The following is a 14,082-nucleotide window of genomic DNA, read 5'->3' on the forward strand; positions in this document are numbered from 1 at the left end:
ATAGCATGCCCACAACTTCCTAACCTCTACGTCTTTAGAATGTGGGAGGAAACCGGAGCAGACCCATGCAGACACAGGGAGAACGTATAACCTCCTTATAGACAGTGACCGGAACTGAACCTGGGTTGTTGGCGCTGTAATAGCGTAACGTTAACCACTACACTACCGTGCTTGCTAGTCTAATTGTTTACTACTTACGTCTTAATTGTGTACTTTTTAGCCAGCTCAGAGTAACATTAATAAAGGCTTAAAATGAAACCAGGTGAAAAACAGCATATGAAGAGAAAATAGCTAAGGAAATAGAAGATTTGATTCTCAAAATAAATCTTTCGGAGAAAGTTACATGTGAGTTCATTCGTGACAGAAAAATAATATTTTAATTCATTGCCATTGGACTTAATGACTTTCTACATAAAACTAGACCAGTAAAAGCAGGATTAAGTTTGTGATAGCACCAGTTTTTTTGCTGTGGGGCATTGCAGATTTTATAAATAGCAAGTCATTGAACTCAGAATTAATATTTGCTCCTTGCCTCATGACTGAAATTAGTTATAATTGGTGAGTGACTAAGAGACTTCAGCTGCAGTGACTAAATTAATTGTGGATTTTCAATACATGTGCAATTACTAAATGAAAGTTAATAAAAATCCTCAATTCCCAAATTAGTTGATTCTTTTGTGAAAGAATGGTATTGAGTGGGGTGTTATGGCATTAAGTGCATTTTTAAAGAAAATTATTCATTTTCAGGCTAGGCTTAGTATACTGTCTTGAGTAGCTCCAGCAGTGACATTACAGGGATGGCTGATTGACTTTCAATAGCTGCAATCATCTTCCTTAATGTGAGGTGTGACTCTAGTCATTGGAATGCCCATTGACTTGAGTTTTACCAGGAATTCTTGGCGCCACTTGCACTCAAACACAACATTGATGTCAAGGATGGTCACTCTTGACTCACCTCTGAAATTTGGCTCTTTGGGCTATATTTGGGCCAAATTGGATCAGATTTGGCCTGGCCAAAACCAAGCTAATCGTTGATGAATTATTGGGAAGTGCAACTTGATAGTACAGTTGACGTCTCCGCCACTTGGCTGGTATTCAGTCAAATTTACTCTTTAGATTAGAAGACTATTCTGAAGCTGCAGAATAAGGGTGTCAGCCATTCAAGGCAAAGTTCAGAAAAAGTCCTGATCCTTAGGAATCCTCTTCTCTAGGGACACCAAGTCATTGAATCAAGGCTGAGGTGGTCAGATATTTCTACCATGTTGAAGTTTAGAATAATGGAGATCGAGCAAGAAAGTAGTGTTGAAGTCAAAATCAGGTCACATGTGAATGCAGATTGGTGACTGCTTGCAGAGCATCTGTGTTACGTCCACAGAGGCAACCCTAAGCTTTGTATTGCCTGCCACTTTAGTTCTTCATCCCACTCCCACTCTGGCCTTTCTCTCCGTGGCCTCCTGAACAGTGATAATGAGGCCCAATGCAATTTTGAGAAACAGGACCTCATCTCTCTGGGCATGTTTCAATTCTGGACTCTATTTAATTCTAGAACTTCAGGTAACTTGCTTTTGCTATATTGGAACTAACCATTTCTGTTGCAAGTCATCTGTGACATCAGCTCAGAGAAATAAAGGACTGCAGATGCTGAAATCTAGATGAAAATGATCATAGTGTGACATTAGCACAGTTTTTTTCCTTCCGTTAGCTCAGCCCAACCTGTTCCCATATCCCACAGCCCTGCATTTCATAGCATTTTACACTTTGTATTCTCAGTCGTGCCCCCCCCCCCCCCCCCCCCAATTAGCCCATAGACTGCAAGAACTCTGGCACTCCTGGCTTCATCCTGTCACTGATATTCCCTTTATCCTATTCATTTTTCCCCATTGCCATCTCTGCAACTTGAAACTAGCTTACTTTTCTCTGTTTCCCTTTTTCCCTTTCCACAGGTGCTGTCTAACTTGCTGAGTATTTCTAGCATTTTCCATTTTTATTTCAGATTTCCAGAATCTGAAGTTACTTTAATTTTTGTCATCCATGATCTTACTGAATAGTGGAGCAGGCTTGTGGGACCATGTGGCCTTTTTTTAATTTACTATGTTCTTAAAACATAAGATTTATTGTCATTTGGTAAACTTGCACTTTTTTGTGTTTCTTAGTCTTACAGATTTTAATGGTTCATTTGAGGTACTGAAGTGTCTGGTAATCCAGTAGTCATGGATCTTCTCAAAGTCGCTGTGGAAAAAAAAAGTATAATACCCTCTACAACTTATGGGAAACCGTGGCTGGTGACTGCTCACAATAGAGGGGTATGTCCCGGATGGCCCTGAGAACCCTGACTCCCTTCAGGACCCTGCAGAGGCCCAGCAGAAACGGGAAGCAGGGCATTGCATCCCATAACATGCACCATCTGCTCTGTCGAGCACTTCCTGCCCCACCTCTGGCAGAGACTCTGGGTGCCATATTGCCTCTTTAGCCACCTCAGAACTCTGAGCTGGAATGAATGCAAGGCATCTTCCGCCCTGAGAGAATACCCTAAGAGGAAAGAATACTTTGTAACTTGCTACTATGGCAAAAATTGCAAGAACAATTTCGAAAACTCGACAACTCAAAAGTTGCCTTGTAAAATGTAAAACAAGTAATTGTGTGAGTGTCATAATTTAGTTTTCTTTCATTTATCATTCTTTCACATACTGAGTCCACATTCCATGGTTTGTACCACACAATACCTGGCAATCACCATCTCCTCCATTCGACATATCCCACAAACATTATCCTGGAATTCACCATTGACTGGAAATGTAGCTTCAACAGCCACATAAGTACAGTGATTTCAAGAGCAGGTCAGAGACTGTATTCTGTGGCATGTGACTTGCCATCTGACTTCAAAATATTTCCACCTTCTACATGGCAGTTCAAAAATGCAGCTCCCACTGCAATAGGAATGGCCATAAAATGTTGACCTTGCTAGCGCCCCATGCAAAAACATTTTTATTTTGTTATATCGTTAAGTTATATTTGTTTTAAATATCGTTGCAAATGAATAAAAATAATTTAGTTTATGAGACACTTTGTTTCTGTACTCAGTAAAATACTCTACCATTGTAAGAAGGAATTTGATAATATATTTTGTTTGCAAATTTATAAGACCTTTGCTGTTGCTGTTAGAATGGGCTTGATGGTGAGTGTAGCTCCAAGTTTTCATTTCTATGGCCTTGTTAAGTCTTACAGCGACATTGCAAAGTGTATTGCTTAAAAGTACTGATAAACTACCAAATGGAAAGATCCCATATGTATAACAAAAACACAATGAGGTGAATGACTTGGTTATACTTTTTGTGGTATTGATAGAAAGAAGAATAGTGAGTTGGGCATCTGAAAAATTTCTGGTTATTTACCCATTTCAACCAGTTGATAGCTTGATTTAATCCTATCTGAAACCCAGCACCTCAAACAATGCTGCACTTCAATGTGGGTTAAGACTTTGGAGAGTTGGTGGTGAATCACTTGCCACAGAATACATAAAGTCTCTTACCTGATCTTGTAACCTTCTTCCACAAAGGGAAGATTCTCATCAATTTCACCAAGGTGAAACAATTTGGTTAGTTTTTCTAATTTATTTTGTCATGGCCTATTGATTATCCACAGCTACTGATTTGTTGCAGTAAAATTGAACCCCGGAGTCCCCCACCCCCTCCCCCTGTTTGATAGAAGAAATACCTTGACTTAACCTGGAGAGTATTTGGGTGATTTATTATTTAAGCATGTTGTGAATTGTGATTGTAGATATATTTAAAAGTATGGATATAATGAGAAAGAATTATGATGGTTTCATAGTAAATTATGAATCTTATGCAGTACCTGTTACATGTATGCAATTTAAGGATGAGCAGGAAGTATTAAGAATACAAGGTTTTCCAGCCATCATGAAGTGTGGTATAAGAATAATGGAGTGGATGATTTTCTTGTGCTGGCAATATTATGTGTTCAGTTTTACATAAGATGTTAGAAATAGGGCTTGGTTCACCAGTTAGTAAGATTGTGACTGATTAACCTCAACTTTCCCATGGAGGTTCCATATCCCTTATTCCCTTAATATCCAAAAATTCAGTTTTGAAAATAATTAAGTCCACCAGAAAAGTTCCATTCATTACTTTAGTCTGCCACCTAGTTCATTCTAACTTCTCACTGTTTATCTCAAGATGTTCTTCATTTATCTAATTTCTACCTGACTTGCTCTATTAGCATAATCTCTTCCAATTATTTTTCATTCAACTATTCTCATTCCCTTCTTTTTAAGATGACTGCTGCTATCAGTGACACCTTTGCAAGATTGACAGTAATAAAGACAAAAGGGGCAACAGACATTTTTCCAGTTTGTTTCATTCTGTGATGTTTCACTATTTCTTGGAGAGGGCTTCGTAAGTGATCAGCTCAGTCCATGGTGAGTCTTTGTTTTGTGCTTCATGATGGTGTTTTAACAATGCAGCAGCAGTTCTCATTCATGGAGCCTGAGCTTGACAGTGTAATTTAAGTTTGATTTGCTTTTTACTTGGCAGGGTAACTGATATACTACCAGCATTATTTAGGGGTATAATAATTCTCCTCAGCTTAAATGGAAAAGATTGAGAGTCACTGCAGTTAAGAGCCAAACTTCCAGCCTGAAGAGCTATATTGGAAAATTTCAAAAATCAATAATTCAAATACTACAATTCAAGCAAAAATACTGATCTTGTGAGTTTCAGAAGTGGTGTCTAGGTTCACTTACCAAGTTTCCTTTGCTATTTTCCTCCAATTTTTATTTACTCTATAAAGACAATTTTCAACCTTTAGTATTATCATTCAATTTAACCTTTTCTAAGTCTTTCCATTGTTTTCTGAACTTTGCTAGAAATCATCTTATGCAGTTGAGCTTTATATAATTTTTACATTCTTCGCTTCCGTTGGCAAAAGAAATGTATCCTTTTCTGCTCTTACCTTAAACATTAGAATCCAAGTGAAGTGGAGGTCTAAATGGGCCACGGTAGCTAGAATTACTTGATTTTATCAAGGTTGAGGAAAGTAATAGTTTTACCTGCCATTCCATTGGCTCATGATTTGAATAACCATATTGGTAGAATTATAAGAATTATTTGAATATTACAATCACTTTCAAGTTGGCAATAAGCTCAATGTGGAATTATGATGTGGAAAAATATCTGAGAAATGTGTACCTCTAGTGCTGGCTTTTCATACAATGTACGTGAAAATCAATTTATTATCAGAGTGGAATGCGATTGAGATTATTTGCAGTTCAGAAATTCAGCCAGGCCCTTCCGGTTGCAAATAGTACTTGAGGTGGTGATGTGTGTGAACCATTTTCATTTCTGTTGTCTTCTGTCAAATCTTAAATATCTCAATGTTAGAGTTTCAAATATTCTGGTAAATAACTAAACTTCAATATCCCATGAAAAAAAATAATGTGATGAATGACCAAACACTAAAGTTACTGGTTCAGGGAAGGACATTAGAAAAGACAAATGCTGGAAAATTTCTGTATTTCAAGTAATGTCACCTATATCTTTAACTTGGATTTCAATTTGTTGAACGGTCTGTTTAATTTAACATCAACTGAAGCACAGCATCTCGAACAATATTACACTATTTGAGCTAACAATTCAGAGCAAAATTCAAGTCAAATTTCAAAATTGCATGAAATTACATAATTCCCTGTGCAACGTTCCTTTGCCTGCACAATTAAAAGTTAGATCACATTGCTCTGACGTGTGCCTGTTGTAGGGCGCTTTCAAAACAATTATGATTTAATACTGCTACTGCTTGAGCGTGCCTCAGCCTGGGAGTTGGAACCTTCTCGGGGGAGCTTCCCTCATTTATTCCCCTCCGCAATATTCCCATCCCCAACCCACTCGCCATTCTCTATTCGTCCTGGTGACTACCACCTTCCTGCTGTGCTGCCCCTCTGTTGTGAGAAATCCACATGGCTGTCACATGACAGTAACGACGCTGACCGGAGGACAGCATTGCTCCTCAGATCAGAAGTTATACCACTGTCAATCAAGGTGTGGCTCCACCCATCCCTCAGTTGTGAGAGTACCTTTCGTCTCTGAACTTGTTTGACCATTGGGTGTGAGAGTACCTTTTGTCTCTGAACTTGCCTGACCATTGGCTCATTTAAATCACAATAGTGAGGCTCCACCCAGCCTCCTAACACCATAAAAAGGGCTGCAATCCCCTAGCCCTTCCTCTTCGACGACCCCAGGAGTAGTGAGACAATGCTGCAGAGGTCATTGGTAAGAGTGCATCACCACATTGTCAGGGAGCGTTTTACTCAGACTCAGGGAGCGTTAAGGGCCAATGTTAGTGTGGGACAGGCATTGAAGTGTTATATCCTGAAGTTGTACATTGTTATTGTGTGCTTGTTTGTATCTGTGTGTGTGTGTGTATTTTACCCCAGTTGCGATTCCCCTCTTGGGTTTGTCGTATCCTGTGCGTGGGTGAGCGTGTGTCTGTTCCCATTCATTCTGTCCCGCATTTGCCTTTGTGATTAAACTAGTTTTGGTCTACAAAGCTCGTGTCCAGAGTCCTTGATCCTTAAGAGAGAAAAGAACGATTTCACACAACACCCTCTCAGTCCTCCAATCTCACTGGAGCCAGCACAGATCCTGAACTCAACTCTATCTTCCTCAGTGGCGCACCAGGTGAAGTGCAGTCTGTCAGGGTTGATCGGTCATGCCTTGGGTCCTTGCAGCCACTGAATTTTGCTGTGGCAAGCCCACGATCAAAGCTGTTATAGACATGCTAGGTAATAACTTTTTCTAAACATCTGATCTCTTTGGTTTTTGGAATCTTAAAACCACAAAACATTCTGTATTTTTAAGGAAACTGAATCAAGCAAAATTTAGTTTAAACTTACTATCCACTTGGACTAGTGATCAGAAATTATTTTGCATGGCTGTTGATGCAGATTTGTTGAGCATGTAAAACAGAGGTCAGTTGAATTTTGGGTATTCAAGGGATAGTGTGGGATGTGGAGTTAAAGTAGAAGATCTGCATTGATCTTTTGAATGGCAGAACAGACTTGAGATGCCATGTTGGTTTCTACTACTTTTGTTCTGAAACTGTGGAGTCGTAGAGTCATACAATATGGAAACAGGCCCTTCAGCCCAACTGGTCCATGCTGACCAAGATCCCATTTAGCCTATATCTCTCTAAATCTTTCCTATCCATGTACCTGTTCAAGTACCTTTTAAATGTTGGTAATGTACCTGCCTTAATGATGACTTCTGGCGGCTCATTCCATATTCTGGGTGGAAAAAATTGCCCCTCAGGTTCCTACTAAATCTCTCCCCTCTCACCTTAAACCTATGCCCTCTAGTTCTTGATTCCCCAACCCTAGGAACTACTTTCCCACGTTAAATTTGTTAACACACCGATGATATGACATACATTTGCATTCAGATGTTTTCTTTAATGGTTTTGCTCTCTATATTTGAAGTTGGCCTGAAAGTCAAACTGTTCTCTTTGAGTGTTTTGTACAGTTTGAGTTCTGTGTTGTTATAATTAATTTCCCTCAAATAAAAATGAGGTACATTATGTACTTTGCTAGTAAGGCAATTTTAGGTCCATTGAGTATAATTTCTTGTGTTGAAATTTATGAATTCTGTTTTCTTTATATAGGTCAAAATTGACTGCCTGGAGAAGTTCCTCACACTTTTTCACTATTATAGCCACAAAGGAAATCTGAATGCAACTGAAGCCATCAAGTTCTGGTTAGTATTTTTTTTTGAAGTGCTATACATCGCTTGCCAGCTGGAGGAAAGTTGATTAGTTTGCATCTTGAATGGCTGATAGGAAGGTCTTTGCACTTTCTGCTCACCTTTAAACTTGTATTTATCCAAATTTTTGATTGCTGTAGCTTATCCCAGACCAAGTCTTCTCCCCTGTTGTCCTTGGTGACCAATGGCCCCTGGAAACGAACCATTTCAACTTTTAAATATTCCGTGTTTTAGTTCATTAATGGCCTCCCTCTCCTCCCACCACAGCACATGAGAATGTGTACATTCTTTCAATTCTGGGGCTTTATTACCTCCCCCTCCCACTGTCCTCCACCTAATTTTTCTTTCTCCTAATCTCCAGTGAGATTGGAGGACTGGGAGGGGCAGCGCAGCAGGAAGGTGGTAGTCACCAGGACGAATAGAGAATGGCGAGTGGGTTGGGGATGGGCGTATTGCGGAGAGGAGTAAATGAGGGAAGCTACCCCAAGAAGGTTCCTTGGGTAAATGTGAAGATAAGAATTTAAACTGGCGCAACAGGATTACTTTACTATGGTTACTTCAGTTTTGCCAGTGTTAGAGTAATATACTGCTAAAGTTCAGGCCTTGTGTGATTTGATAAATATTTCTGATTTGTTTGTTACTCAAATCATGAGTTTTATTTTCTGCTCAGTTAGAGCTGATGTAGGCCAGGTCTGTTAACCCTGGTTATCATTTATTGCATTGTAAACTTGGATTGGATTAAATCAAACAGTCTAGAACACCTGTCTCACCCAATGTGCCAAGATGGGATATCAAAACCCTGTGTTTGGTACCAGAAAGAGTACAAGTTGCATTGCTGTTTTTCTAGTTGACAAATGTCAGTTTATCCTCTTGGAGACGTGTCAGTTTTCTTTATCTTGGTTAACTTTGAGTCCAGGGTAGTGTCCAAGATGTCAGGATGGAACCCATGGCTATATCCAAAATGAGTGGCTGGAATGAAATATTAAGCAGCATCTACTGTTACATTTGAAGTTGCTTAATATTTAAGCAGTCTTTGGCTTGCTTGCTGAGCACTTAGGAAGATCTGATTCCTTTATAATTCTATGATGATTCTTCACTAAAATGTACCAAGATTGTTCCTTTGCAAGTGGATTCTATGATGATTCTTCACTAAAATGTACCAAGATTGTTCCTTTGCAAGTGGATTATAAATTTGTTAGAGATGTTGGGTTTGTTGGCCAGTAGTTCCCTGGCTTGTCCTTGTAGCCCTTCTTAAATAAAGGCATGACATTAGCCACCTTCCAGTCTTCCGGTAGCTCACCCATGGCTAAAGAAGATACAAAAATCTCTCCCAGAGCTCCAGCAATTTCTTTCCTTGCTTCCCACAATGTCCTAGGGTATACTTGGTCAGGCTCTGGGGATTTATCTAGGGTGGTCTCAAGACCACCAATACCATCTTTCTTAATATTAATGTGTTTCAAGATATCACTGTTCTATTCCCTGAATTCTCCAGCTTCCATGAGTTTCTCCACAGTAAGTATAGCAGAGAAGTATTTATTTAAGACCCTGCCCATCTCCTGTTCATTCCACACAAGAACAATCACACTGATCCTTAAGGAAACCTAACCTCTTCCCTAGTTACCCCTTTCCTCTTAATACTTATAGAATCTCTTAGAATTCTTCTTTACCAAGGAAATCTCTTGTCCCCTTTTTGCCCTTCTGATGTGTACTTCTGCAAGCCTCTTCAGCTCCTTAAGGAATTTGATTGATCCTACATGCCTATTCCTGATTTATGCCTCCTTTTTCCTGACTGAAGTCTCAATATCCCTCATCAGCAAGGATTCCCTAATCCTGACGGCCTTGCCCTTCACTCTAACAGAAACATGTTAACTCTGAATTCTCTATCTCACTTTTAAAAGCCACCCCCCACTTGCCAGATGTCAGCCTTTCCCAATCAACCTTTGCAAGTTCTTTTCTAATGCCTTCAAAATTGGCCTTGCCCCAATTTAGGATTTTAACTTTTGGACCAGTCCCATCTCTTTCCCTAACTATCTTAAAGCATAGAATTATGGTCACTGGTCTCAAAATACTCCCCCACTGATACTTCAGTTACTTGCCCTGCTTCATTTTACAAGAGGAGGTCGAGTATTGCCCCCTCGCTAGTAGGCCATCTATATATTGCTTGAGAAAACTTTTCTGGACGCACATAACAAATTATGCACTATCTGAACCCTTAGCACTGTCCCTGTCAATATTGGGGAAGTTAAAATCACCTACTATTACAATCCTATTATTTCTACAGTTATATGTGATCTCCCTACATATTCACTTAAATGTTGAATTTTATATGGCAACTTAGCTATGAATTTGAAAATCTGGTAGTGATTTAAACTTGCAAATTTTTGTAGTTTGATTCGTGCTAAAATTCTGTCAATATCGAACCTGAGCTGTGATGCAGTTTGCAGGAAAATAGAGATACAAAACTGTTTTGTTTGTAATGAAGGATGAAACTAATATCATTCACAAATGAAATGTGAATGTAAAAAGAGAATTTTGTTGCAGAATTAAATACTGTAAAAAGTTATGTTTACACATTGGAATTTGTTGAGACAATTCCAAATCTCTACCTTTCCATAATTTCATATGATATGAAATTATAAATTTGTTTATTCCAAATTGCTGCCTCAATTACTGTTCTCTATGCCACAAAGGTCAATCATTAATAATTGAAGAAAGTAATTAAAAATATTTTAATTATCTAGTCTCATTTTGGTTCTTGGGATTATTACCTCAGACTTTGTGAGTACTACACTAAAATGTATGCACCAGATATTGCCAAGAATAAAGCTTTGCAGGGATTTGAGAAGTTAGAGTTTCCCCTCCCCATTTAAAAATGAGGAATTTGGCAGTTCACCTGTGATTGTCGTTGTGATTCTCGAAGATTGCAATAGGATCTGTTGTTTCTCCATGATCAGTGAAGTGCTAACTAGATGTATAGTTTTAAGGGGAAGTTTGTGGCATGGTTAGATTGGGGAAATTGCCACAGATGTCTATTAAAGTAGAAATTCTTTTAAAAAGGGAATTACTTGCTTGAAGGGGAATTGGGAGAAAACTGCAAACCTGGGAGAAACTAAGCTGCTTAGTACAAATGCGATTTCTCCAGTTAAATAGATATTTAGATATTGAGGGACATGGGGCATGAGAATGGTGCTGAGATAAAAGATGGGCCATGATGTTATTGTTTGGCTGAACAGACATGGGGAGCTCAATGGCTGGCATTGGTTTCTTAAGTTTTGACTATATGGTGGGCAGTTATCTTTGAACATGGGTGACTGTTAATCAAATCAGTGAAGATCTAGTTACAGGCTTTAGCAATAATGAGGGTGCAGCAGCTATTCAAATCTAAGAGTCAGTTAGTGAGACACAGTTGAACTAGCTCTTGCAACTGGAAGAGATTAGGGTTCTATCAGTGCTGTAATAGACTCAATGTACTTAAACGGCAACTTATGTGCTACAGAATGCTTTTTTTCTTTTACAATGGTCCTATCCAGCACTCTACTTGTGAAGTGTCAACTACTTTAATTGTTGCTGCTGAGAGAGGGGTAGGAGGAAGGTAGGTAGAGAAGATGAGTAACAGGAAAAGAAGAGCAGAAGGGGATATGGCTTTTATATTTGAACTACAATGTTGGCAATGCTGTAAGAGTTCCAACAGTGTCTTTGATCTGAAGTGGCAACTTTTTTACTCTTCCATAAGAATTGGGGTTTGCTAATGGGAGTGAAGATTCGCCTCTTATTGTGTCATGGTGCACTATTATAAGATATCTTTATTATTCACATGTACATTGAAACACACAGTGAAATGCAGTTTTGCGTAGAGTGTTCTGGGGGCAGCCTCACAATTTCTTAACCCGTACGTCTTTGGAATGTGGGAGGAAACCGGAATACTCGGAGGAGACTCATGTAGATGTGGGGAGAATGTACAAACTCCTTGCAGACTGTGGCTATAACTGAACCCGGCTCGCTGGCGCTGTAATAGCGTTATGCTAACCTATCTTGTTAAATGGGCAAAATTTAACAAAATGATGGTGAAAAACATCACAAGAGTGTTTCAGAACAGACCCAGCAGCTAAAGATTGGCATCCATAAGCTGTGGGCCACTGGCAGCAGCAGAATTGTATTCATCACAGTTGTTAACCTTATGGCCCAACATATCCCATGCTACCATTACATTCAAACTAGGGAATCAGCCATGCTTCTCTGAGGAGTGCAGTGACATGCTGCAGCAACAAATGGCATGCATAAAAATGATTCCTTGGTGAAGCTGCAGTACTGGACATCATAACAGGAGTGCCTCAGAGCAATGCCCTAGACTAAACCATCTTCAGCTGCTTTGTCAATAACATTTCTTCCACCCTAAGATCTGAAATGGGGATGTTTGCAATCAATTGCAAATGTTCATTTCCTTTTACAACTCTTCAGAAAATGAAACTGTCTCTGCAAGTTCCAGACAATATTTGGACATGTACATATTAGTGACATGTAACACAAGATTTTCAATGGGATTACCATAGTTGAGTCCCTCACCCACTTGATTGGCACCTCATTTACCACCTTAAACATTCACTCCCACCATTACCTCCAGTGCATAATACTGCACTTCAATTACTCAGTCTAATGCAACAATACCTCTCACACCCATGACTCTACTTGTTGTGACTGACTAAACTGAGCTACATGGAAGCTGCAACTGGGAGATATAGTCTTTATTCACACAGCAGATCTTCTGGAGAGAGTGTCTAAGAGCATCTCTCTTGACACACTGTTTATACTGTTTAAATACAAAGATAACTATTAACTACAGTTTCAATGTCTATAATCACCTACTTTAATCTTTTGAATATAGTTAGGTAACTGCAGAATTATATATTTATAATGGGAGCACATCCCAACTAGCAGAACTCCTTTGAATATTCAGTGCTGGTGTCTGTTCTGAAAGCCTCTGAGCACAAACTCCAGACACCCAAAATATACCCCATTTGTTAGTGTTGAGGGATGGCTCCCTAAATATACAACTAGCCAGAATATTAAGTGACAAAACAGATCTGTCCCGAATTGTGCATTAAGTGGCAGGGATATGGCAACTGCTCTGCCTGGGACTGCAAGAAACTGCAGAAAGTTGTGGACACAGCCCAGCAAATCACAGAAACCAGCCTGCCCTCCATGGACTCTGTTGCTGCCTTGGTGAAGCAGCCAGCATAATCAAAGACCCCACCCACCCAGGATATTCTCTCTTCTCCCCTCTCTCATCAAGCAGAAGATAGAGGAGCCTGAGGGCACATATCATAAGGCTCAAGGACAGCTTCTATTCTGCTGTTATAAGACTATTGGACAGTTCCCATGTATGGTAAAATGGACTCTTGACCTCACAATCTACCTCATCATAGCCTTGCACCTTATTGTCTGCCTGCACTGCACTTTCTCTGTAGCTGTGACACTTTACTTTGTATTCTTTTATTGTTTTACCCTGTACTACCTCAATGCACTATGTAATGAATTGATCTGTATGAATGGTATGCAAGACAAGTTTTACACTGTACCTCTGTACAAGTGACAATAATAAACCAATACCAATATGCCTTTAACAATGTGCTAATACAAGAGATGGCCATTTAATGCCTTCCCTGATCTCATCCTGAATTTTTCAATGACTGCCAATTAACATGAACGTTCATCTATTGTCTTCCCCTGTGTAAGTTTCAATGGGACAGAATCAGAATGTCCCACATCCAATGATTTGTTTCAATAGCCTTAAAGTATCAGTTGAAGTTAAATTGTGAACAGGTTTTATTTCTTGAAGACTGGTTCTCATTTTAACTAATCTGCTATCCATAATTTCATTACTCCAGAATAGTCCCTAACACTACTCCAGAAGGAAAAGGGCAGTAGGTGCATGGGAACACCACCACTTATAGGTTTCTCTCCAAGTTGTACACCATCCAGGCTTGGAATTGTATTGCTGCACCTTCATTGTTGCTGGGTCTAAATTCTACCAAACAGCAATATGGGAGCACCAAGAGCTCCACCATCATTCAAGAAAGTGCCTTCTCAAGAGCACTATTTTATCTAGGGCAGTTAGGGAGAAGTATTATCTAGCTATCAAATGCTAGTTTTGTCAGTGATGCTAAAAATGATTTTTAAAAAAATTTGAAGCGTAAGGGGACTCTTTCCCTAGTCTCTTGGCTAATGTTTATACTCAACCAGCATCATTAAAATGGATCATCTGGTTATTATCATTTTGCAGATTGGCTCCTGTGTTTCGAAGAGGGATATGGGC

The 14,082-nt window shown here is 39.3% G+C and overlaps 1 protein-coding gene across 3 annotated transcripts in view; it reads left to right on the plus strand.

Annotated features, from left to right (window-relative positions):
* lyst (lysosomal trafficking regulator) overlaps positions 1-14,082 on the plus strand; it is a 176,873-nt gene that overhangs the window by 27,469 nt on the left and 135,322 nt on the right. For 2 of the 3 annotated variants that reach the window (XM_052024060.1, XM_052024062.1), the window contains exon 2: positions 7,672-7,763. In XM_052024060.1, the coding sequence (XP_051880020.1) occupies positions 7,672-7,763 (92 nt within the window). Of the gene's footprint in view, positions 1-4,294; positions 4,439-7,671; positions 7,764-14,082 lie in introns of all 3 variants that reach the window. The other variant, XM_052024061.1, reaches the window with a different exon arrangement.

The sequence above is a fragment of the Pristis pectinata genome, chromosome 10, assembly GCF_009764475.1.
Source record: "Pristis pectinata isolate sPriPec2 chromosome 10, sPriPec2.1.pri, whole genome shotgun sequence".
In the NCBI taxonomy this organism is placed as follows: domain Eukaryota; kingdom Metazoa; phylum Chordata; class Chondrichthyes; order Rhinopristiformes; family Pristidae; genus Pristis; species Pristis pectinata.